The following is a 27,372-nucleotide window of genomic DNA, read 5'->3' as shown; positions in this document are numbered from 1 at the left end:
CACAACATTTTTTTTACCCAAGACATGTGGCTGAATGCATTTTGGCCTAAATGTATAACAAAAATTTACAATCCCAGTGGTGATTAAATACCACCAAAAGAAAGCTCTATTTGTGGGAAAAAAAAAGGATGCAAATTACGTTTGGGTATCACCGCGCAATTACCAGTTAAAGTGGCGCAGTGCCAAAATTGCAAAAAATGGCCTGGTCATTAAGGGGGTAGAACCTTCCGGTCCTTAAGTGGTTAAACAGTGGTCATAATCAGCTTTATCATGAGAATCGTTATGCTTTCCTTCAATCACCCAGGCATACCGTGACAAGTGTCTACCCGATTTTGCAGTTTGAACAGGCTCACAATGATCAAACATCCAGGCCAGACATGTAAGAAGTAGATACACTCCCCACAGTGTTAAAACGGTGATACAAAGCTTAAAACCTCCTATAACTGCTGGAGGAGCCTTCATGCAGAGCACCACTTCTGCTTTCTGGGATCCAGTCAGATGGAATCCAGTTGGTCTTCTCAGAGACAGCAGACAGGGCAGCTACATATTGAAGGTTTTTACCTTCATGCATAAAAGGTAAAAAACCTTCAGCCTTTACAACCACTTTAAAGGCATCATCTCTAACCAGATCAATGCAATTTTAATATTATACCCACATTATGTTAAATGGAAGACAATACTTCATTAGGTATTTAAATGGTGATCACTATGGTTTGCACCTTTGTGACATAGTAAATGAATACAGACAGGCCATGTAAATACACAAAGGGAAATCACATTTCAGCAATTTATTCAGCCAGGTTGTTAAATTTTCTTATCACTAATCCCAACATATATACAATAAAGTGCATATTACATCATAAATGCTGAATCAGGTAAAAGATTAAAAGCATGACAGATATATAAACACAAATGAAATGGGGAATTATTGCTTACTAAATATACATATTTGTTAATACTACAAGCCAGTGATGTAAAGGTGAATTTAACATAATGACATACATGCCTGTTGAAGTTTTTGCACTCATTAGAGAGAGAGAATACAGATTATGGGGTCTTTTTGTAACCTCTGTGTATCAATTTTGTTTAGGTACTGAGAAAAACTATACTTATAGTGCACCCAAAACTAGAATAATGAAGTGTTGTGATATAAGGGTTATGTTTAATATAATGATGTTCATTGCACTGTTGAATTTTTTGCACTCACTATTAGACTTTATACAGATTGGGACCTCCTTGTATCAATTTTGTTAATAGCCAAGAGAGACCATACTACTAGTGTGCCCACAATAAGAATAATGGGGTCCTGTAGGAATGTACTTACAAACTTTCTGTCTTGATTGTGGACTCAAGAGCAATTTGGATGCAACACAAGGAACTTCTAGGTATAAACTGTATGAGCAGTCTTCAGCCAGCTGAACAGATCTCATACATTGTACAACACTAAAACAAAGGCGTCTTTAATATGTTATATATAACTTTTTTTATATGCAACAGAGGATGTGCAAATGAATGGAGACCAAATAAAACATTTCTTAATATCAAAGGACATTTCACGTGGGAACAACTTATTATCTCCAAAGAGGAAGTCATTTGTGAATCTTCAGTTTATCTCTGTGCTTTTTGCATGCTTCACACATACATCCACAGTCAAATAATATTACATTAAAACAGACAAGTAGTGTTTGCTAAGTGAGTTTGCATATGGGTCAATAAATCGTCATAAAAGAGACCTGCTATGTAAAAGCTGCTATGGTTGACCACCTTCTGAAAAGAACAATCACCTGTCTGTCCCAGCTTCAATATCTTCTACGTCGGTGACCTGAGGCAGGCCTGCAAATTATGGCCTATTCAGACTGACATCAGAACTCATAGATACTAGAAACCATTAGGGCTCATGCACACTGCAGCTCAAAAACGCCTATTTTTCAGGCGTTTCAGTTTTTTTTTTTTTTTTTCCTCTAAATGCCCCTTCATGCACACATAGGCATTTACAGGAGTTTAGAGGCAGGGGTATTAAACGGAAAAAAACTCCCCACCAAAGTCACATTCAGGAGAGGAGCTTTTGAGCCGAAAAAGCACATAAATGTGCAATTAGGCATGTTCATGCATTAATACATTCTAATGGCCAGAATAAACTAATGTTCTGGCCAATTGAATGCATTAAAGCCAGGCTTGTAAACACGCATGCCAACGTAGCTTTTTACCTGTTATTTTTTGGTGCTAAACTCCCGTAGGAGAAAAGCCATCAGGGAGAATATAGTGTGCATGCGGCCTTAAAGGGGTTGTAAACCCTCAAGGTTTTTCACCTTAATGCATTCGAAAAACCGCCTGTGATGCAGCAGCCCCTCAGAGCCCCCCTTTTACTTACCTGAAACTGGTCTTTCCAGTGACAGGGACAAGCACACCAGCTCCAGCCGGTGTCTCGGGTCCTGATTGGATAGATTGATAGGAGCACAGCCATTGGCTCCTGCTGCTGTCAATCAAATCCAGTGCCGCGGGAGCCGAGTCCTGCGGTCTGTGTCAATGGACGCAGCAGCAGGACACGTGAGCGTGCCCACACGAGTGCCCCAAGGGAGAGCAGCTCTCCAACAAAGCATCAAGAAGAGGAGCCAGGAGCGCTGCTGAGGGACCCACAGAAAAGGAGGATCGGGGCCACTCTGTAAAACCAATGGCACAGAGGAAGTAAGTATAACATGTTTGTTCATTTTTTTTAACAAACGTTTACATATCCATTAAAGCCTGAGACAGCTGGCATTGTCAGAAGGAAAGGTCAGCAACGGCACCTTACATACAGTACTTCCCTCAATTTCATTGTATATTTAAAGTCTTTAGATGCACTTTACTGCTACTAGATGGATTCATATTTTTACTTATAGAGGGGCATTCAGGTTGTGAATAAATATAAGAATCAGGGCTTTTTTTCCAGCAGGAACGCGGGGGGAACAGCAATGAATGTATGTAATGGCAAGGATTGCTGGGGTATGCTGGAGGGTTTATTGATGCAGTCTGCTGGGACATCTATTGTTGCTGGGGGTCATCTATTATTGTGTGGGGGATCTATTTTTGCTGGGGTGAGGTCTATCATTGCTGGGGGGGGGGGGGGCGGTCTACTGTTGCTGGGTGGGTCTATTGTTGCTGCAGGGGATCTATTTTACTGTCTTTCTTGTTATCATTAAAAAATTCCATGCAAATGACTTATTAGCAAAAATTATACTGGGTTCTGTATTCTCTAAAAGAGGCCATACTGGGAGGTTGGTAGGAGGTAGAACCAAGGAACGGTGCTTAGAGGTGGGTAGGGAGTAGAAACAAAGTGTGAAGGTCGGAGTTCCTGCACCTATTCTCTGAGAAAAAAAGCCCTGATAAGAAGTGTACACAAAAGATGTAAAATGTACATCTTGTACCTTTACTAATGTGCTCAAATCTAAAATAAAGTATATTCCAGAAACTAGTCATAATTTTTCTTTCATTTTCAAATGTGCACTGGTTGGAATCGGCTTGCTACAGTCAGCCGTTTCTTTCAGACATTATAGGAAATCTAATGAAAACTGAAGGGGTTGCATTGCAAGACTGGTCTTTAACCCTTTAAGCTACCAGACCGTTGCCCTTTTTTTTTTTTTAAATTCACATTTAGTGCCTGTTCATACTTTTTTGTTTGGTGCGAATTTAAAGTGGTATACATTGCAAATTCACATTGCGATTTCTGCTTGCCATGTGCAATTTCAATGCAAATTTAGTGTAAATTTGTGAGGGGAGTGGTCACTTCTGCAAATTTTATTTCTATAAATCTAGGGGGAAAAAAAAAAAATTGCAGTGATGTGAACTCTGGACTGCAATTTCACTTCAGTCCCATAGAAGTCTATGGAGCGGAAACTAGAACCGCACCGCATTCTACTCACACAGGATCCTTTTTTGAAGCGGATCAAATTCGCACCGAATATATGTGAACAGCCTTCATTGAAAATAATGCTTTTTTTTTTTTTTTTTTTTTTTTTTTTTTTTTAGATGACATGCGCATCTATGCTTTTTGGATCAAATCTGATCCTCATAAGTGTGAATTGGCACCAAATGGCCAGACAATTTTTGCTACTTTTCACAGTGTTTGCTACTTTTTCACATTTCAAAGACCCCCACCCAAACCATTTATTTTCTCACAGCAAAAAACCTGCAGAATTTAAAGATGAATCTACCAATTTTGTTTATCGCAATTGTGCTATTGTTTATCAAATCTGTTTTTTTTTTTGTTTTTTTTTTTAAATACACTAAAATCACCCCACATATTTTCAGAAATTCAGACAAAAAGATAAACCTATACTGTTTAATAACCATTGAAGGAATGCTAAACTGTAATTAAGTAACATGAGCCAAAAACCCTGAGACATCCATTTGTTGTGGCAACTCACAATCCGCAGTGCCGCAAATTTTTAATCGCACAGCAACAACCTTAATGCATTTTCTGAAGTGGTAAATGATGGCAAATGAAGCGCTGATGCCTTTACTGCCAGAGACAAATACCTACAGGCACTACACTGCTCAGGAGTGGGCACAGGCTGATGAGGGACAGGGACTGGAGCACAGCATGCAGGCACATCCATTCACGTGAGAGCAAAAGTGTCAGACGTCACCTTTGTAGAGTAAGAAAATGTTGGCGGCCCTTTCAGGTTTTTTTTTACCAACTCTTATCCAAAACTAAACAAAATTTGGCTAGAGAGTAACTTTATCTGTACTTTCGCTCTTTGTCAATGGAACTAAACACATTTTGAATGCACAATCTCACAATTTTCTGTTGGTTATGATATACCGTATTATATGAAGGCTGGGTTCACACCATTGTGAATTGGATGCAGGTTCCCCCGTACCCAATTCGCAATAGCAGGAGATTTTGACCGGCTTTCCATGGAGCCGGTTTACATATCTCCGCTGCAAATTTCGGGCTGAAATCGGACCTAAAACGGTAAAACGGGGACGCACAGGACCCTTGCTGGGAGCCGCATCAGTATTAAGTGTGAAACCAGCCGCAAATATTCTCTCATTTTGTCTGACACCAACACTAGATTCTTCTGAACATCTGAGCTCATCTAACAATAGGGTAAGGCCTACAACCCAGTCAGAGCCCCCAGTTTTGTGCCGACGAGCAAAGTGCAGTTTTGGTTTTGGTGAAATGGAGTCATTTGGGCAAACGAGCATTAACCACATGACCTCCAGAAGATTTACCCCCCTTCATAACCAGGCCATTTTTTGCAATACGGCACTGCGTCACTTTAACAGACAATTGCGCTTTTGTGCAACACTGTACCCAAATAAAATGTATGTAAAATGTCCTTTTTCCCCACAAATGGAGCTTTCTGTTGGTGGTATTTGATCACCTCCTGCGGGTTTTATTTTTTGCGCTATAAACAAAAAAAAGACCAATTTTGAAAAAAAACAAAAAAAAACAAAAAAAAAAATATTTTTTACTTTCTGCTATAGTATACCCAATAAAAAAAAAAAAAAAAAAAAATCTAAATTTTTTCATCAGTTTAGGCCAATATGTATTCTGTTGCATAGTTTTGGTAAAAAAAAAATCCTAATAAGAGTATATTGATTGGTTTGCGCAAAAAGTAATATTGTCTACAAACTATGGGATATTTTTATTAGTAATGGCCGGCAATCAGCGACTTATAGCGGGACTGCGATATTGTGGCGGACAAATTGGACACTAACACTTTTTGGGGACCAATGACACCAATACAATGATCAGTGCTTAAAAAACAAAAACAAAAAAAACAACAGCACTGTCACTGGCTGGGAAGGTCAACATCAAGGCCCATCAAAGGGTTAAATGTGTGCAATCTGTGATACAGTGTAGTGGGGGAGATGCTTTTACTAGTGAAAGGCATGGATCGGTGTTCCTGCTTTACATGAACACAGCCAATCTGCCATGTTTACATAGACTGTACAGTCTATGTACAGACTGCTGTTCTGCCTGTGTACCGAAGCATCAGCGGGTGCTGGCAGACACTGAGTCCGCTGTACCTGCCGATCCGCTCCTGCGGTGTATAATTATAGCGGGAGCGGCGTGCATGTGCCCCAGACCCAGAAGTGTCAGATCACATACTAGGTACATGATCTGGTGCAGAGCGGCCGCCCTGCTGCAATATATATACGGTAAGCGGTCCATAAGTGGTTAAAGTAAGTCTAAACATTAACCAAAAAAAAAAAAAAAAAGACAAAAAGAAAAAACTTTTAAACCTACCTAATTATATCTTATCTATCTGTACCCTTTGTTTTTACTATACATCTTTCCTATAATTGGAATTGCTAGGTGACCCTGCAGTTCTTGGGGCTTCCACGTTCCTGGTGGCAACAATCTGCAAGCTCATAGAGGCTCTGCCAAACAGAAAGCTTTACTTTGAGTCCACTCAAGTTTCTCTTTTTTAACTAAAGCTCTGATGAAGGGGGATTTCCTTTGACCTCTGAAAAACGTTGGCTATCTTTAAACACATCATTAATAAATTAATTTGGATTCTATATATTTTTGGTCTGGTACTCTTTGTATGTATGAATGTCTTTTCCTGGTAACCTGCTGGAGAACCCGCAGTAAGGTAGACTTGCGTGTTGTGAGCAGCCTAACCTGAGTCAGTGGGCTCTTCAAATGTTTTTTTTTCTCTCCCACGACTGTGTTTAAACTCATATCAAATTCCCAGCACCTCTTGGATGACCTTTTTTCCCCATTGATGGGACAGTATTTAGCTATTACACACCCTCCCTTCCAAGCCATTCAGAGTGGAGTGAGCCGTCAGTCAGGCATGTGCTCTGCCCCCTTGGTGGCTGAGATTATTGAATGACATTGTACTTCTCTCTGAAAACTATGGAAGGGGAGGGAGCATAAAAGCTAAAGCGATGTCACAGGACATATGATACTCTGCAGTTTAGCTTCGCCCCGACCAGGACAGTGTTGCACTGGTAACAGGAACAGTGATCATGTGACTCAAGAAAATAGGTTAAAAAAAAAGTACAAACATCAGTATTTACATCCTGTATACTGTACATACATAATCACCATTCAATATGCATTATCTGCATGGAGTATGTAATTCTCACTGTGTAACAGTTTTCAGAGCACTAGTAGTAATCAATTTACACCTTAATTCATTGTAGTCTGTCTGTGTATAAATGGGGTGGCATCATTACGTTTTATGGACAGGAGATGACATGATGGGTGCATGTTTTTATGTACAATGCACTGTGGAATATGTCAACACTAAAGCCTAGTACACATGGGCCAAATTTCAGGCAGCACCGGCCAGTTCAATAGAAAGTGGCCGACATTTGGCCCGTGTGTACTGCAGCTCGGCTGGCTTCTGTCGAAGACTCATGACCGAAAAAGGTCTGCCAATGGCGGAGAGCGCGCTGACCGGAGTGTTCTAGCGGGGGGGGGCTGTCAGAACACAACAGCATCGCATTTTTAGTACAGCGTTTCTAACCTGAGCTGACAGGTTTTTTTTCCTTCAGCCCGCTGGGTTGAACAAAAAAAAATTTGTAGTGTGTTCTAGACTTAAGCAAACTAGTAAAATAGGTAATCTCTTTTTAGTAAACAATAGACTTGTCATTGTTTGATAGGAGCCTTTCCCCATTGACCTCTACACTAAGCTGATGTATGACTTACCAATTTATATTGGAGATAGCCATCAAAGTAAAATCGTCAGCATTTTTTTCTGTTTTTCACTCTCACCCTTCTTTTAATTAATTTGTCAAAAGCAGATTTTTAAATATATGGAATTATAGCCCTAAAAGATTTCATTTACACTAATGATTCCGAATCACCCAAAAAGCACATGCGTACAACTCCATACAATTAAATGGGAAATGCAGTTAAATGCATACAAAAGCAGCACACATAAAATTGTGCTGCACATTCAGCACTGAATTATAAGGTATACGTTGTTCATGTCCGTTTCAATCCAGCCATAAAGCACATTGGTCAGCACAAACTTCCTAGTGCATTTGAATGTTCACTATTTTACAGTCCTGGAGGTTGCTTTAAAAAAACCTGACACAAGCTTTGACTACAGTATAGTCAATTTTTACAGATTTAAAATGTATAAACTTCCCAGCAGACAGCACAGCAAATGGAACAATCTGATGTGCCCAAGAGGTCAGCAAACATGTAGTATCTTTTTGCTGGAGGGAATCAGTGCTGTAACAAAGGAGTAACACTAAACATGTAAATGTACATTGCAATTTTTTTAGCCTAAGACATAAACATGAAAGTCTAATATATCAGCGAACCACATCATCACATTATCAGCCATGCTTACGCACTGAACGCACATTAACCTAAATTTACAAAACCATAAAAAAAATACTCTTATTAAGTAAACTGTTCTTGTCATGCATTTCGGCATCTATATATTATGCTTTACAGGAATGGTAAAAAAAATGGATTAACACTTCTTCCAGATGCCAGAATATCACCAATTGATCTTTAAACAGCAGGCACTTTCCAAAAGAGGTTGCTCCTTGCTACAAATAAAAGTTGTTGCATCAACAGCAGAGGGTAAGAGCAGTCACATCTCCCTCATTGTTCAGTACATAACAAAATTTGGGTTTTCTTTTCACTGGGACACACGGGAACAAGCAAGGAGAAGGCCGCAGCAAAGTTATGTGTGCAATTTGTGCGCCATACCTAAAAAAAGATGCAGTTGTCACATTTGATAAGAAAAGAAGGTCATCTTTAAAATTTCCACTTTCGGTACCACAAGAATGGTTATGTTTCTAGTGTGTGAACTGCACCCAACTCTTCACCACACTGGGGCCTGAGATGCTCCGGTACCATACTTGGTCATACATCTTTCCTTCATAGCCATTACCTCTCTAGGTTATGCATTCTCTTCAAGAGGAAATACTAGCCGTGTTCCTCTATTGGTAATTTCATAGTCTCCTCCAAGTTCACGTTCCAGTGCTTCTTCTGAACTGCTTTTTGTTCTTCTGCCATCTAGGCTTGTAGTGGCTGTGTGAGAGCCTGAAGACCCATTAGCTGTGATGGTGGTGTCTCCGTAAGTCAATGTGAGGTCACCATCATTAAGAATGAAATCTGCATCATCTTCTCTCAGCTGTTCTGAATTCTACATTGAAAGCATAAAGACACAAAGTGTTAATCTATTTTTAAATTTGTAGAAATTGACTAAGTACAGAAGCCTCAGCCAGCCCGCAGAAGAGGTTTCACAGTGCCCATGTTAGTGTGTAGAATCAACATTATTCAAGTGTGTACACAAATCTATGACTGGGGAATTTACCTGAGGGGCTCTTAACTCTTAACATTTTATTTGAAATATGCATGTAAAGTCCAAGTACCAAATGCTGCCTTTTCCACATGTAAACATTCTTTATGGAAATAATTTACATTTAGCTCCCTTATAACTGACCGAAAAGACTATCCAGCCTGACAGTAACCATAAAGGCCAGTTGCACACGGGAGAAAAAAAATGTTGAGTTTTTTACTGATCTGAAATGAGATACATTGTTATCTATATCCCATTGCATACAATTGAGTATAAGTGCCCTCTTCCCATGAAACGTGTTAAGCCTCCCTTATTACTTGGTAACCCTTTTCTCCTCTCTTGGGCCAGCATTCACATCTCCTCAAATGTATTTAGTTGAGCACCATAAAAGCACCCCACTTGGTCAGGAAGGCTAGCGCCTGAGGTTCTATGCTCAAAGTATATCTCTAGCCAAACTTTTAATAGTTTTTTTATTTAGTAGGGAACGATTAAAACCCCTATCAGGTTTTTATTTTCTGCCTATGTCCCATTTGGGAGAGTTCAATTCCTGTTCAGGAGATACAACAGCAAATGAGAGGGAATGTTCAAAAAGTAATCTTAGACAGCTGTAACCAGAACAGGCGTCCCCTATGAAATAGGTTACCTCAGCAACCATTGCGGTTTGTAAAATTCTGTATTTCCCATCACTTTCTGGCCTGGTGACAACAGTCAATTTCACCTGCTGGGACAAGGACCGCAATACAAAACTGACAGATGTTCTAAACCAGGCCAGAAAAAAAAAAAAAAAAAGTAGATTTTGACGGTGCCTGCCCCTTCCTGGGACCTACTGGCAGCACAAACAAAGCATCAGTTTTCCGTATCTGGGCAGTTGCTTACAGATAGACTTTAAATGCTCTCACTAAATCGAGAGAGTGTAATAATCCTCGTTCTGGGGAAAAAAAAAAAAAAAAAACAAAGTTAGGGAAACATCTTTGGTTCCTATGAAAACTAGATACTACCTTAGGTAAAAAGAAAGGATGGGTGAGGACGCAGCACCACCTTACCCTTAAGAATGATTAAGTATGGCTATTTACAATAAAAAAGCTGCCAACTCTGGAACTCTTCTTGCGGAAGTTACCGGAACCAAGAACATCAATTTCCCGGTCACAAGGATCAAGGGGACATGGCGCAAGGACTCAAAAAAGGCTGACCATGTAAAGCCAACACAACCACACTCAAATCCGATGGGCACAAGGGTGACCTAACTAGCTGCTTTATAAGCGTTACCCCTTGTATAAAGGCCCGGACCAAGAATGCGAAGCAAGCAGCTGAGATTTGGCCCTGATAGTACTTACGGCTAACTTCATTTCTGCTCCTAATTGTAGGAAGGCAAGTACTCTACTTATGACATACTTCCGAGGATGCCATCTTTTGGTTTCACACCAGGAAACATAGGCCTTCCAGATCCTATAGTAAATGGTCCTAGAGGCCGGCTACCTTGCATCAATCAGGGCAGTTACTACTGAACCTGAAAGCCCCCTACTCTTTAGAATGTGGGTTTCAATAGCCAAACCGATACATTTAGCACTTGTAAGGCAGGATGGAACACCAGCCCCTGCGAAAGCAGGCCTGGCCGAGATGGAAGAGACCCTTTACTGACATCTTTTAGATTCCTGCATACCAGGTTCTACTGGGCCACTAGAATTACCGGCTTCCGTTTCTCCCTGAGCCTGCGTAACAGTCGCGGTAGCAGCTGAACGGGAGGGAATGCATAGATCAGTGAGAACTGATCCCAAGGAGTCATTAAAGCATCCTGCCCGTGGCGAGTGGATCCCTTGTCCTTGACACAAACCTGTCCAACAGCTTGTTGAACCTAGATGCTAATGGATCTATGTCCGGGGGTACCCCATTTCTAGCATATGGCTAGAAAGACCGGGATGCAAAGACCATTCTCCCAGGAACAACTGTTGGTGGCTCAGAAAAACTTGCCTGTCAATTCTACACCCCTGCGATAAAGATTGATGATAGGCAAGGAACATGTTCCTCTACCCAATTCAGAACACCTCCCTCTGGGCTGTGTGAGTTCTTGGTGCTCCTTTTTGGTGACTGAAATAGGCCACTGCTGTGGCATAGTCAGACTGTATCCTGACGCAACCTGAATGTCCAGGCTATTAGAGCCAGATGTACTGCCCGAATCTCCAGGATGTTGGTGGGCAAGGACTTTGCAAACTCTGATCATTTCCTTTGAACAGTGGTCTCTTCTAGGACTGCTTCCCAGACCCATAGGCTGGCATCCGTTGTTACTATTTTCCAAGTAACTGGAATAAAGGATTTCCCTTCCTGAAAATCCCTGGTTATCAACCACCAACTGAGACTCTGGCCCTTGGGACCAGATTCATTGGATAATCAAAGGCTTAGGCCTACCTGTTCCAAGAAGACAGAATACTGTATTGCACCAATCTTGAAACTGGACAAAGGGACCTGCTTCAAATGAAGCCAGCATCTTTCCTAGCAGCCTCATACAAAGGCGAATGGAAGAACCCTTCCTTGCTTTGACCACCTGGACCAGCTTCCTTATAGCATTGATTTTTGCCTGGGGAAAAAATAATCCTTACTGATCGCAAGGATGATTTCTCTAGGTTGAGAATCCAGCCCAGGTGTTCCAGATAACTGACTGTACTGGACACCCTTGGTTTATCTGTGCCACCGACAGACAACCTGCTGTCGTAGATCAAGGTATGCCATTAGAAACAGCTGCTGCTGCCATGGGGAGACCCCAGCAATCTCCCTGCCTTTCATCCATAGTGGCTGGGACTGTCCTGGGAGAAATCCCCCGAGAGGTATGCAAAGTTTCTTTCTTGCAGACACAAGGCGTATACAGAGAGGCATGGGTACTGTGAAGATGACCTTTAGGTAATCTCACTACACCACCTAGTGGCGATTCTTGGGCATGACAAGAAAAAATATGTTTTGCTCAAATTAGTATCCTTAAGTGAAACAAGTCCCTATGGGCCTTCACTTAACTTATCCCCGCCACAGGATTCTGCTGAATAATCAGAGAGACCCAATTTTCACCCATCACGGCAGGCTCAGTCAAAGACCTTCAGGGACGGGGTTCCTTAAAAAGGGGTTCCACTCCCCTGGACCTGTATAGCACCCTGCCAGAAAGGCTTTGGTATTTTGATAAATAACCAAAGAACTGGATCCCAGGGTCCAGCCCTCCAAGAGAGGTATTACAGGCAGAACCTTGTTTCTTCGGTGACGAGGCCCGGGCACCAACCACTTTGTCCTTTAAATGGCACTTTGAATGGATCCGGTTTGTTAACTTGCTCGTCCAGCAAGGACTGCTCCAGTGGAGCTCTTCATAATACATCTTTAACTGTGACCTATACCTTAGACACTGGCAAAAAAACTGAGGTGCTCCCTGAGTGGGAGGGCTTATATAGGAAGGCAACTTCCTGTTTAGGGTGTGCCAGTGTCCATCACCTGAAGGTGGCCTATAACCCACATAGTGATTACTATGGTGCTCTGTGTCCCGTGATATACGATAAAGAAATACAGTTTTTGCTAACTTTTTAAATAAACTTGGTCTCAAAGACGTGCGGAGGGAGACATGTGAGCTATAAATGTTATTCTTGTTATTCAGCATTTCATAATGGTTTGTCAGGAATAGATCTAGGACTTCGTAACTGTCATACTATATCCTTTGTTGTGGACTCTGCATATGAACCTAGACTTATCTCCGATCACTCTCCATTCTGGGTAAGATTGTCAATACCTGGTGTCCCTCCATGCACCCCTTGTGGCGGGTCAATCCTTCTGGCTAACCATTTTCCAAGAGACCTGTATGCAGAATGTGGGAACAGCCTCAGCGGCTATAGTATGAGACGCCTATCTAAGGGGGCTTATTATTAGAGAGATAACGGCTGTCAAACGTAAATTGAAGGAATCGAAGGAGGGTCAGATTGGAGCTACAGAGCTGGAAGGCTAGTCTAGTTGCTGATCCTAACTCGATCACTCAAACCAGGCGGTTGGAGGCTCAGTCTCTATAGAACTTGGTGGTCCCATCTGCTGCTAAAAGGAAATGTTACTTTTTACAATAGTGTTATTTTGAGGTGGAGGAGAATACTGGCCATCCACTGGCCTTGGTGGCCAGAGCATAATAAGAAGCTCCTTCTATAAATGCTATCGGCTCGAGTACTAGAGACCTATATAACTCGCAAGCGGACATACCAACTACACTTCATCAGTTTTACAACGCGTTGTGTGCTTCCAAGCTCACTATTACATCTGCCAAATTATCGCTATTCTTAGAAGTTTGTGCCTTCCCTAAGCTCACTAGGTCCTAGTTACTAGGTAACTAGCTATGCTTAACCCTATCATGATCGAAGAGGTCACAGAGGCTTTGGCAGGGGCCCCCACAAATAAATCCCTGAGCTCTGAAGGTCTCCCTTCTGAGGTATATACAAAATATGAGAACGTACTCCTACCCTCCCTATTGCAGGTGTTGCATGAGGTAGCAAACACTGGCAAACTATTGACCTCTAGGCAGGAAGCGATTATTGTCCTCCCGAAACCGGGGATAGACCTCTCCCTGGACTCATATAGTCCCATTTTTTTTTTACCGAATAGGTATAAGGTTATAGGTAAACTGATTCATGGGGATCAATCAGGGTTTATTCCCTCTAGATAAACGGCGAGCGTCATCAGGTGCCTTTTCTCAACATACGAATTGCTGGTGGACAACCCAGGGGGCAGGACCATTCTCTCCTTAGATGCTGCCAAGGCCTTTGACAACGTTGAGTGGCCTTACCTCTGGGAAGTGCTATCCATATTTGGTCTGGGGAATAAATGTACTAATTGGGTGCACATACTTTATTCTGCCACCAGGGCTAGACTCCGTATTAATAGTGATCTCTTTGCAACCTCCCACCTGCAGAGGGGCACTCAGAAGGGGTTCCCTTTGTCGCTCCTCCTATTTGCTCTGGCAGTCAGACCAGCATCATGGTCATAGATCTGCAGATATAGTTGGTTTCCGTAGAGACATAACCGAGGAGAAAGTATTGCTTTATGCTGACGACACCCTACTATACCTGGGAGACACCCCTGGTTCTTTGCAGGCTGATAGTAAAACCAGAAAAATCCCCAAATCAACTAGAACAAACCTGTCTTCATGCCTCTGGATCCCCTGGTCTCTCCCTTACCCAATTGTACTCACCAGATATCAGTTGCTGCCACCTTTAAATATCTGGGGGTAAAAGTCTTTCCCGACAATACCTTAAATTGAATTTAGTTCCCCTACTGGATAGACAGAGTATAGTGTCCTAGCTAGAGTAAGCTTCTCCTCTTGGTGTTAGGAAAAGTTAACTTAAATAAAAGGATCTGGGCACCGCAGCTCTTGTATAAATTTTCCACAGTCCTCCTATTTGAATTACTAAGAAATGGTTCTCACATATAGATTGCCAATTCAGGGATTTAATACAGAAAAAAAAAAAAAAAAAGTGGGCTAGAATACGATTATTGACTCTGCAATATGGGATGGACAGGGGGGCTGGCTGTCCCACATCCCAGAACGTACTTTTTAGTTTTAATCATTTGTTTATTAAAGTGTTCAAGAACAAATAATGAAAAAAAGCAAAAAACACTGCGAGCAAGCATAATATAAGAACAAAGGTACAGTTATTTAAGGCACATTATAGGGCTCATAGGAGTGGCCAAATACTAAAAGCCATACCTATATAGTACAGTACAACAGGGCAGTTCTAATGATTGGAAAATGTCAATGAATTCACCAAATCTGCAGCTAATGGAAGTTAAAAAAAGCACTAGAGGACATTCCCTAGAAATCAGGTCATCTAGACAGCTAGTATAAGCAGTAAAAGAAGGTACTTTTTAGCGGCACAACTCCAGCAATTGGCTTGGTTGGAGGTAACCGGGTAGTTCAGATTCTGCCCTGCCTGTGATGTCACATTTAAAGATGGCTCTACCCTCCCTTCCTTCTAACTGCCCCACTGCCAATCTCTTGTGGCAAATATGGGTCTCTGAGCACCTCTCCATGTATTACAAGGCTTTTGGAAACTACTCTTACATAGAATAACCCTAGTTACCCAGAGCTGGCCAAATTGGAAGGATTTCATGACCAGTTATACTTAGACGCAACCTTTAAGTAATTTGAGCAATTACGCTATGAAATCCTTCTGTCCCACAGGCAATTTTACCAATACTTACAAATCCAGCACGCAGTACAAACTCATTCGCACTCTGCTAACCTAAGCAAAACGGAATCCCCCCTTTTTAAAGAAGTAATGCAAACTGCTGTGTAGAAAGGATTGATTTCACGTATATATACAGTGGCTTGTGAAAGTATTCGGCCCCCTTGAACTTTTCAACCTTTTGCCACATTTCAGGCTTCAAACATAAAGATATAAAATTTTTATTTTTTGTGAAGAATCACCAACAAGTGGGACACAATTGTGAAGTGGAACGAAATCTTTTGGATTTTTGAAACTTTTTTAACTAATAAAAAAATGAAAAGTGGGGCGTGCAAAATTATTCGGCCCCCTTGCGTTAATACTTTGTAGAGCCACCTTTTGCTGCGATTACAGCTGCAAGTCGCTTGGGGTATGTCTCTATCAGTTTTGCACATCGAGAGACTGAAATTCTTGCCCATTCTTCCTTGCAAAACAGCTCGAGCTCAGTGAGGTTGGATGGAGAGCGTTTGTGAACAGCAGTTTTCAGCTCTTTCCACAGATTCTCGATTGGATTCAGGTCTGGACTTTGACTTGGCCATTCTAACACCAGGATACGTTTATTTGTGAACCATTCCTTTGTAGATTTTGCTGTATGTTTGGGATCATTGTCTTGTTGGAAGATAAATCTCCGTCCCAGTTTCAGGTCTTTTGCAGACTCCAACAGGTTTTCATCCAGAATGGTCCTGTATTTGGCTGCATCCATCTTCCCCTCAATTTTAACCATCTTCCCTGTCCCTGCTGAAGAAAAGCAGGCCCAAACCATGATGCTGCCACCACCATGTTTGACAGTGGGGATGGTGTGTTGAGTGTGATGAGCTGTGTTGCTTTTACGCCAAACATATCGTTTTGCATTGTGGCAAAAAAGTTCAATTTTAGTTTCATCGGACCAGAGCACCATCTTCCACATGTTTGGTGTGTCTCCCAGGTGATTTGTGGCAAACTCTAGACGAGACTTTTTATGGATATCTTTGAGAAATGGCTTTCTTCTTGCCACTCTTCCATAAAGGCCAGATTTGTGCAGTGTACGATTGTTGTCCTATGGACAGACTCTCCCACCTCAGCTGTAGTTCTCTGCAGTTCATCCAGAGTGATCATGGGCCTCTTGGCTGCATCTCTGTTCTGGTCTTCTCCTTGTCTGAGCTGAAATTTTAGAGGGACAGCCAGGTCTTGGTAGATTTGCAGTGGTCTGATACTCCTTCCATTTCAAAATGATCGCTTGCACAGTGCTCCTTGGGATGTTTAAAGCTTGGGAAATCTTTTTGTATCCAAATCCGGCTTTAAACTTCTCCACAACAGTATTACGGACCTGCCTGGTGTGTTCCTTGGTCTTCATGATGCTCTCTGCGCTTTCAACAGAACCCTGAGACTATCACAGAGCAGGTGCATTTATACAGAGACTTGATTACACACAGGTGGATTCTATTTATCACCATCAGTCATTTAGGACAACATTGGATCATTCAGAGATCCTCGCTGAACTTCTGGAGTGAGTTTGCTGCACTGAAAGTAAAGGGGCCGAATAATTTTGCACGCACCACTTTTCAGTTTTTTAATTGCTAAAAAAGTTTAAAATATCCAATAGATTTCGTTCCACTTCACAATTGTGTCCCACTTGTTGGTGATTCTTCACAAAAAATTTAAATTTTATATCTTTAGGTTTGAAGCCTGAAATGTGGCAAAAGGTTGAAAAGTTCAAGGGGGCCGAATACTTTCGCAAGCCACTGTACATCCCTGCTCTCTACTATACAAAATCCTGCTACCCTCAGAAGTAGGGCACCCTGGTCAGAGGATGAGAACAGTGGTGGACAATGGGATATAGCCATAGAATTTGAACCCCTAATTTAGGTGTCGGTCTCCCATTAGCTTACCCAATTATTTATACATCATCAGGTCTAGGTCTTCATCAGAACCCCTAAAAAAAGAAGCTGTTCAGGTGGGATAAGAGAAATACACCCATCTGCCCTGCATGCAAACTATATAGGACGGATGCCATAAACCTTATGGGACTGTCCGTAGTTTTCAGATATCGGATCAAGGTTTTGCAAACCATCGCATTATCTGCCCAAATTACTGTGCCTTTGGATCCACTAGTCAGTCTGCTTGGAGCCTTTGATGATGAACTGTAACCACCATAGGTTTATATTATGGTCTGCCAACTTTATTACCTTGCTGGAAAACATATAGCTAGATATTGAATATCATCTACCGTCAAAATCATAAAGGGCCCTTCAAGCGGAACTTGACCTAAAAAGGTACGTTCTGCTTTATGCCGAACTCCCTCTCTCCTCTCTCTATACTGGAGGTTTTTGGGTTTTTTTGGGAGCGGATGACTAGCTTTGACAGGTACCTGATCGCACATTATTTGTAGCTGCTGGACTTAAACAAAAAAAATTTCTGACTAAAGACCCTCTTAGCTGCACAAAAGCACATCAGCATGAAAAGGCCCTAATAAATGTTAGAGGAGAGTGAGATGAAAAGCAAGAAAAATGAAAATCTGTGTACTATACTCACATTATATACTTGTGGGCTTGTAAAACATCGGGCAATCAAGCCACACCAGGTGGGCAGTGTTGTAGTTAATGGAGGACCACTGTGTGTCAGCATAGGCTTCAGATAACTTTTTTGGACATTAAGGAAAAACTGACATATTTTAGACAGAGTTATATAGTTATGTATTGATCCATTTAAAGTACACGTACATAAATAGCAATTCCACGCAACAAGTAAACGCATTCAGTGAGCTGCTAAAAGGACCTTGTTTAAAGTGGTTGTAAAGGTTTTTAGTCTTAATGTATTCTATACATTAGGATATAAAGCATGCAGTGTGCACAGCAGCCCCCCTCAGCACCCCTAATACTTACCTGAGCCCCATCTCTCTCCAGCAATGTCCACGAGTGTCTCGGCCTTCGGAGACTCTCCCTTCTGATTGTCTGAGACACAGCAGCGGTGCCACTGGCTCCCGCTGCCGTCAAAGCCAGTCAGCTAATCAGGAGAGAGAGGGGGCGGGGCCGGGCCGCAGCTCCGTGTCTAAATGGACACAGGGAGCTGTGACTTGGCTCGGGTGCCCCCATAGCGAGCTGCTTGTAGTGGGGGCACTCGATAGGAGGGAGGGGCCAGGAGAGCTGAAGAGGGACCTGAGAAGAGGAGGATCCGGGATGCTCTGTGCAAATCCACTGCAACAGAGCAGTTAAAGTGGTTGTAAACCCTGGTAAAAAAAAAAACCCTGCAAGACAAAAGGCATAATGAGCTAGTATGCATAGCAAACTAGCACATTATGAATTACTTACCCGAGAACGAAGCCCCCGCAGCCGTTAGTCTCCCCCTCCGGCCGGCAACATCTCTCCCGGGGGTTACTTCTGGGTATCGCGGCTCCGGCGCTGTGATTGGACGGAGCCGCGATGACGTCACTCCCGCGCATGCGAGTGGGAGCCGCTGGTAACAGCACACAGACTGAAGCAACGGCACATACGTGCCATTACTTTAGTTTGCCCCAGTGTGCATTTGCCAATGTCATCGGCACATGCAGGGGACAGGGGATATCTCCTAAACCATGCAGGTTTAGGAGATATCCTGGGTAGGCTACAGGTAAGCCTTATTATAGGCTTACCTGTAGCATAAAGTTGTTGTTAAGGGTTTACAACCACTTTAAGTATAGCATGTTTGCTATTTGCTCCCACCAGCGTCACTTCTTCACAGAGGACTACAAGGTCTGGCAGCTTCGCTGTTAATGCGTAACTACTTGGCCGCATGATGTACAACCAAACAGCTTACATGATCAGCAGATGCTTTCCAGGCTCCCAATTTAAAAAAAAAATGCACATTTTTTTTACCTGCAAAAATATGTGCATTTATTTATTTTTTAAAAGGTGAACTTATCCTATACGTCTTAGTTTAACTAAAAATAAAAAAATTAAAAACTAAAAAATTAGCACAAGAGTCATAACTTACAGTTAGTATGATGTGTGAAGACTGAATAGAGGGTGCAGAGTTGCCAATTATCTGCCTGACCGATTCATAGATACTATAGTACAGCTCCTATGAGTAGAAGATTGGGTTAACTTCTTTCACTCTCGTTTCAAGTAGTACCGATATACAATGTTTAATAAAACTTTGTGTATATCAGTACTACTTGGACCTAGAAGAATTGAACACCCCGAAAGCTTGTCCTGAAAATGTAAAAAGTTAGTGCAAATAAACAAAGGATCATGGACAGGATTCCAAGATATATACGGTGTCCACCTTATCAAAAACAACTGACATAACATAACTGACACAAAAAAAGATACTTGTGATCAAAAGTATACCAGAGCCGAAACACCCAGGCGCTCTCCTGTCGTGTGCGACTCTTTTCAACGGCTTCTCCAGCATCCTACAAGCACCATAAAATACACATTGTGAAAATCATTCATGTCCAAATATATCACTGGCAACAGATGTCATTAGACAACAGTCCTATCTGTTGCATTAAGGTAAAAACATTCTGTGCTGCAGGAGCCCCCCTCCTCATTCTTACCTGAATCCAATCCAGAGATGTGCACGAGAACAACTGCTCTTGCGATTGTCCCACTCCTCATTGGGCAGACTAATAGCAGCAGCAGTGATTGGGCTCCATCAAATGCCGCGAGGAGGGAGTGGGGAGCGGGGCCGAGTCGCCCGGTCTGTGTCAATAGACGCAGAATGGGTGGCTCAGGAGCAAGCCCACATGGGTGTCACCAGGGAAAGTGGCTTTTCCTGGGGGCACTCTTCGAAGAGGAGGGGCCTGAAGCGCCAGCGGGGGACCCCAGGAAAGGGTAGTCACAGAGGAGGCAAGTATAATATGTTTGCTATTTTGGTTTAAAAAAACACGAAGGTTTACAATCACTTTAAGGGCTACAACAGCTTAGTATTGGAGCAAACTGGAAACACTGTAAATCAAAGCGCTGGTAAAGGCTCAAGGTTTTTTACATTCTGTGTGCAGCAGCCCCCTCAGCTCCCCCTAATACCTGAGCCCCATCTCAATCCAGCGATGCGCACAAGAGCAGCGGCTCTTCTGGGTCTCTTCCTACCCATTGGCTGAGACAGCAGCAGGAGCCATTGGCTCCTGCTACTACTATCAATAACAGCCAGTGAGCCAAATGAGGAGGGAGCTGGGGCAGGGTCGAGCCACGCTCCAAGTGTCAAAAGGACACACAGCAGCGGCTCGGGAGCAAACCTGCTTCCCGACACTCGGCAGACAGGAGGGGCCAGGAGTGCCAGCAGTGGACCCAATAAGAAGAGGATCAGGGCTGCTCTGTGCAAAACCACTGTACACAGCAGGTAAGCATGACATGTTTGGTTTTTTAATCTGCCTTTAATATCAGACACAAAGGGGTTCAACGCAAAGAAAACAGGCACTTAAAACCCACTTAATCTGCTTAATAAAATGTCATGTATTGCAGCTTACCAGTCCTTAGATGTAGTGGCTGCATTTGTTTACTTTTCTTCATGAATTTTCCCATTTTACAGTAGGTAATCCTACAAGTAAAACATTACCTAGGTGGCTGCGCTCACTCCTTTACTGTGTCTTTGGAGGCAGCAATGGCTGCCACAAAGGTTAAACATGAAACATGTCTGCCTTTGATCATCTCCATTCCATGGGGGAGGGTTGCTATTAACAGTTTACTCCTCTTGCCGACCGCCCCACATACATTTACTGTGGGACGTCGGCTCCTCTGCGCAAAATCACATACAGGTACGTGATTTTGCACTTTTGGGTCTGCAGTGCGTGCTGCCAGCGACCTGCTTACGCTATGATTGGACACAATGGGAGCCAATCAGCCGATGTCCTCCGGGACCCACCAATCGTTCCCGACAGAGGCAGAACGGTGGTCTGCCTATGTAAACTCTGTCTTCCCACAGTTAAAGCACCCCCCACACAGTTACAAAGCACTCCCTAGAAACACATTTAACCCTTTGATTGCCCCTGATGTTAACTCCTTCCCTGCCAGTGTCATTAGTACAGTGACAGTGCATATTTTTTAGCACTGATCACTGTACTGGTGTCAACGTTCCCCAAAAAAGTATCAAAAGCATCACTTAGTGTCCAATTTGTCCCCCGCAATGTCGCAGTCCCGCTATAAGTCGCTGATCGCCGCCATTGCTAGTAAAATATAAATAATTAAAAATTCCATAAATCTATCCCTTAGCTTGTAGATGCTATAAATTTTGTGCAAACCAATATACACTTATCGGGATTTTTTTTACCAAAAACATGTACCAGAATACATATTAGATATGCTTTATAACAGAAAGTAAAAAATTAAAATTTTTTTCAAAATGGTTTTTGTTTAGAGCACAAAAAAAAAAAATTAAAAAAAGAAAAAATGCAGAGCTGATCAAACACCACCAAAAGAAAGCTCTATGTGGGAAAAAGGGGACATCAATTTTATTTGTGTACAGCATTGCACGACCACGCAATTGTCAATTAAAGTGGTTGTAAACCCTCGTGTTTTTTCACCTTAATGTATGCTATGCATTAAGATGAAAAAACACCTGGCAACAACCCCCCCCCCCCCCCGGTTTTACTTACCGGAGCCCCTTCATCTCTTCAGCTGGGACGCGCTGTCCCGGCTCTTGATTGGATAGATAGCAGTGCAGCCATTGGCTCCCACTGCTGTCAATCAGATCAATGACGTGGGCGTCGGGGCCGAGTCCGGCATTCGTGTTTGTGCATGCAAATGCTGGACTCGGGAGTGCGTTTGCAAGGTAACCTCCTCGGGAGAGCGCTTCTTCTAGGGGGTTATCTGATGCGGGGAGAAGCCGTGAGAGCCGCCTGGGGACCCCAGAAGAGGATGTTCGGGGCCACTGTGCGCAAAACGAGCTGCACAGTGGAGGCAAGTATGACGTTTGTAAGACAAAAAAAAACAATCCTTTACAATCACTTTAAAGTAATGCAGTGCTGTATCGCAAAAAATGGCCTGGTCTTGAAGGGGGAAAGAAAGGAAAAGGAAAAGGAAAAAAAAAAAGAAAAAAGAAAAAAGAAAGCCTTATGCAGCCACCACATTTAAGCACTTGCAGGCTGCAACAGGTTTGTTCCTAGCTTTTGTACTGCTTTAAAGAGAAAAAAAAACACTTTATACATTCAGTGCATACAGTATTAACATAATAAATTCAGCTAATTAACCCACTAAGAATGCAGGGCCTCTGATAAGGCAGTACAACCAGTCCTGTTGTACTGGGCCGGGGCGCTCTCAGCTCAACAGGGGGGCTGGAGAAGCTTTATAGTCAAATCTCCCAAATAAGAAAATAGGTCTTCCTAAACATCACCCCCCCCCCCTACTTGCTTGCTTTGGGGGGGGGGGGGGGGGGGTATAATTACATTCTAGAGCAGCACAGGGGACTTTTTTTTTCTATTTCAGGGAGCAGGTACATAATTGTGTTGGGAGTTCTAGCCTGCAACTCAATGCCTTCCCTGGCAGAGTGATCTCATGCAAGTCCTCAGCTCAGCACAAAGACTGAGCTGCCGACCAGCTATTGATCCCAAAAAAACATCGGTAGCCAGCGGGACAGAGTCAGGGGTGGGGTTGAAGGAGGCCCCATCAGGCTGTACGGGCCCAGGGATTCCTAAGAGCCCTTGCACACTGGGGCGGTTTGCAGGCGCTATTGCGCTAATAATAGCGCCTGCAAACCGCCCCGAAAGTGCCGCTGCTGTCATCCCAGTGTGCAAGCCCCGAGGGCTTGCACACTGGAGCGATGCGCTGGCAGGACGGTAAAAAAAGTCCTGTCAGCAGCATCTTCGGAGCGGTGAAGGAGCGGTGTGTATACCTCTCCTTCACCGCTCCTGCCCATTGAAATCAATGGGACGGCGCGGCTATACCGCCAGCAATGCACCTCTGCAGAGGCGCTTTGCGGTGGTATTTAACCCTTTCTCGGCCGCTAGCGGGGGTTAAAACCGCCCCGCTAGCGGCCGCATACCGATGGTAAAATGCCGCTAATAATAGCGGCGTTTTACTGCCGACGCCGCCCCCCGCCCCAGTGTGCAAGGGCTCTAATAGCAGCCCTGTGGGAAGGTTTTAACTTACAGTGAAACAAAAATTAAGAATTTGGGTACTTACTCCATGCAGGACTTGAAAGCTGTCATTAGTCGGAGGCGGGTCTTGATCCGGATCAACTCCTACCCTATTACACAAACAATTCAAATAATTTACTGATTATATCACACTAATAAACTGAAGAGGCTTTTATGCTCATGAATAAAACACAAAAATGCCATGTTTGGATGAATGCAAAACACTGCACTGCATTATTCAATTTGAAGGGGTACATTACTACAGTTAGTAAGCATACACAGGCAAGACAGAAGGTGTAAATGGACTGACAATTAAACAGGCTGCCAGGTTTAGTAAGACAACTCACTAGGATGCCCTTAGCTCCCATACTGTAATAGCACCTTTTTTTATTCTGTAGTAGTATATATAAACTGTGCTGCCTGCATGGGCAGAAGTACAACATTCTTTAAAGTAGAATTACAGGAAAAACTTTTTTTTTTTCTTCTGACATGTTGGCGTTACGTCTTTCACTTGGATGTTATAAGTTGCACTAGTAAATACAAGCTGGATAAAACAAAAACTGTCTTCATTTCAGGCTGCAAATCAACAAAATGTGGGGAGAGGGGTGATTCTTTTCTATAACCACTCTATGTGCTGGTAATATTTCTTTTGCTTCTATCAAACTTTTTTTTCTTTTAAAACACATTGATACACATTTAGTGGATACTCTGAATCTTGTTTGTAGCACACATTCATAGCTACAGAAGGATTGCTAAATCTCTAACTTTGTCAGTGTCATTCAACACACGCTGTTTACTTTAGCGTTTTGTCACTGAATGAAATGTATGATGTCAGCAGCAGCTATTTCTAAAGGGAAAAAGTCATTTGTTTTGTCTTCATCAGCGAGTGAATGGAATTGGTCTATTATTCCACCATGGCAGCTGCAGAATGACACAGCCCATTTCAATTTGTCTTTACTTTCATTTGAAACGACTGGCTAAGACACGATGAAACAAGCGAGCCTTGATCTCACCACAGAGCTTCCATTGTTGAGCTATTGGAGAGGAGTTTATGTGATTTGAAGGGCATATCATGGAGTCTAGCCAAAGCTGGAACAGCTCAACTCTAGCCAAGTGAATCTAGTTAGAAAACAGCACTTAAGTTTCCCACTCCCTTATAAAGTGAAACACAGTTTTTGTTCAGTAAAGAAGAAAATCACCTCCAGGTCTATTACACATTACAAAACTTTTAGTTAACTGCAGGTGCTTTTGTTGTGTAGGCACTATGGCAATACATGGATTTGTGTTTAATAGGAGTAGGAGGGTTTGACATTTGATCACTCTTTCCCAGAATCATTTTAGACGTGCAGCAACCTTGCACCTCAGGAACAAACTTCGGTGCAGATCATTGCTAGGAATGCCAATAATTTTCACTCAATGGCTGTTAATACTTCTAGGAATTTCTAGGTGTCAATAATAAAGGGAGAAAAATTGCAGAAAATCACAAGTACAAATGCAGTGGGCAGCACAGTGGTTTAGGGGCTAGCACTGTGGCAATAGGGTCCTAGGTTTGAAGCTCAAGCAGAACACTGCATAGAACCTTCACATTCTCCCCGTTAGTGGGTGGGTTACATGCCAAAGACATGCTGGGAGGTTTACTCTTTGTGTGTACAAGTTGGCTATACACTGTTATCACATTTTTCATGCCTGTCCCAATCCCAAGTGAATCGTGCAGCGTTGAAGAAAGAACTTGCAAACTACCACCCAACAAATGTAAGGATATGGTGCCCAGAGAAAAAAAAAAAAAAAAAAGAAAAAAAAAAAGCAACTCCTGCGCACAGATGGATCACCATATGTAGTAGGTAAGCACAGGCCTTGCTGCCCTCAAAGATGGGGATCCTAGTGGAAACCGAAATAAAAAGAAGACAAGGGCGCACCAGCCTTGTGCATTAACTTTTAAAACATTTATTTAATAAAAAATAGTAAAGGAAATAACTCACAGGCGATTGGTGGAGGAGGCACAACATAAAATCGCACCGGTGGACAGTCTGCGATTTGGGATGAGCGGAACCTTCCAGGGGTCGTGGAGGAACGCACAGACGCTGCAATCCCCTAACGTGTTTCGAGGGGAAAGTCCCCTCTTCCTCAGAGCTATGCAGTGCAACCTCCCTCAGCGAACCTCACTTATAAATGCCTGCAAGCCAATAAGACAGGGATAGGGTGCGGGGCTCCTCCCCCTTAAGAAATCACTCCCTCCTAAGTCCTCTGATCAGGCTTGCCCTATACGCATAAGTGCATATGCAGACATGTGCACACACCATGTATACACGTGCATGCCTACACACACACACACACATACATACACATAAAAGCAGCTAGTAAATAACCAATTGATAGATAAAATAGGAAGTGAACAGCAACGTACTGTGCATACGGTCTGAAAGGCAACATGTGGTATCTAGAAATACCAGATATACATCACAATAGATATTACCAGTCGTACTGCCAAGTATAAATCGCAGTAAACATTACACATCGTAATGGGTGAGAGTCATACTACAAAACCTCATACTTCAAATCTCAGGATGTACACAGTGAATGGAAGTGTGCATGTACTTACACATAGTATTGTGGGGGTCAGTGACTGTAAAGAGCCTCCGTAACAGCTGCACCACGGGCCGGTACTTGCAGCGTGTCTATGATCAGAAAGGAACGCACACCAGTGTGCTTGCGTTCCAAGCTACAGGGAGAGGAGGTGGAGTATGCGTGCCACGCTGGAGGAAGGAGGCGGGGTAGACATCTCCCCCTCCGCAGGACGCACAGCACATTGGCCGTGCGGGCAGCGTGAGAAAGCCTAGTGACGTGCAGCTAGGGGCGGGACCAACAAGTGAAGAGCCCTCCGCCCACCAGAAACATCCTGGTGTCTAACAGAACGACCAGCTGTCGCACAGACCATGAGCCAGGCTACATCTAAACAACACATTGCCACATTGCACAGCCAGCATGTATAGAAATGAAAGGATACTGATGAAACTGGAGTGAGAATACAAATATCACTAGAAGATAATAGGCTGTGTAGTAGAAGGAGGAGTAATGATGAAGTCATTAATAATGGTAATAATTATGTTATCTGGTAATAATAATAGTAAAAATAATAATAATAATAATAATAAAGAAAAATAGTGTAGTAGATGATAAATCATCCGACCATCAGCGCGACTAGCGCACTGTAGCTCTTATGCGTATATGGGTGCCCACAGACTCGCATGCCACTATTCGGCTACTGATCAGCTCCCATAATAATGGTGGTGCCAATAGTAAATGAAATGAATTTAATTAAATAAAATTAGAATAAGAATTAGGAACACGCTGAGAGAGGTATGCGCATGCAACAACATATTGCGACTGCTATACCATACATATTATATGATGACAATACAAATGGTAAATGTAACATCTTCAGTCGCCATGTGCAAAAAATATTTGTAACAATGACTGTGCAAACAAAATGATATCTATACTTAACCACTAGATATATATCATGAATGATGTCTCAAGTAAACACTATATTGGTATAAAACCATAGGTAATCCACTAATAATCAAAACAGGAAATCAGCTACATCAGATAAATTGGGAAGAACACGGACGCTGTCCTGTGTGTGCGGGACAGCGTAAATGTATAACCGGGAATAGGCAGAAACACAGGGGGGTTTTGCGCATTGGCGAGCATAAATGCGACATTATCAACACACGAGTCAAATACCCTGTCCCTCGGCACTTTCAAGATGTCCACCATGGAGACCCCATGGGTATGAAAGTGTTCGGGATCGAGTCTATTAGGGGTGATATTGACAGAGGTAGAAGACACCAGA

The 27,372-nt window shown here is 42.7% G+C and overlaps 1 protein-coding gene across 2 annotated transcripts in view; it reads right to left on the bottom strand.

Moving 5' to 3' along the window:
- Window positions 1–773: 773 nt before the first annotated feature.
- SLC9A7 (solute carrier family 9 member A7) overlaps window positions 774–27,372 on the bottom strand; it is a 156,043-nt gene continuing 129,444 nt past the window's right edge. For both annotated transcript variants that reach the window (XM_073614604.1, XM_073614605.1), the window contains 4 exons: window positions 23,566–23,629; window positions 19,780–19,862; window positions 18,005–18,110; window positions 774–9,107 (listed from right to left, as the gene is read on the bottom strand). In XM_073614604.1, coding sequence (XP_073470705.1) covers window positions 8,862–9,107; window positions 18,005–18,110; window positions 19,780–19,862; window positions 23,566–23,629 — 499 coding nt within the window. In that variant the 3' untranslated portion in view covers window positions 774–8,861. The remainder of the gene's footprint in view (window positions 9,108–18,004; window positions 18,111–19,779; window positions 19,863–23,565; window positions 23,630–27,372) is intronic.

The sequence above is a fragment of the Aquarana catesbeiana genome, linkage group LG02 (assembly GCF_042186555.1).
Source record: "Aquarana catesbeiana isolate 2022-GZ linkage group LG02, ASM4218655v1, whole genome shotgun sequence".
Lineage (NCBI taxonomy): Eukaryota > Metazoa > Chordata > Amphibia > Anura > Ranidae > Aquarana > Aquarana catesbeiana.
This window is presented reverse-complemented; position numbering and strand designations above follow the sequence as displayed.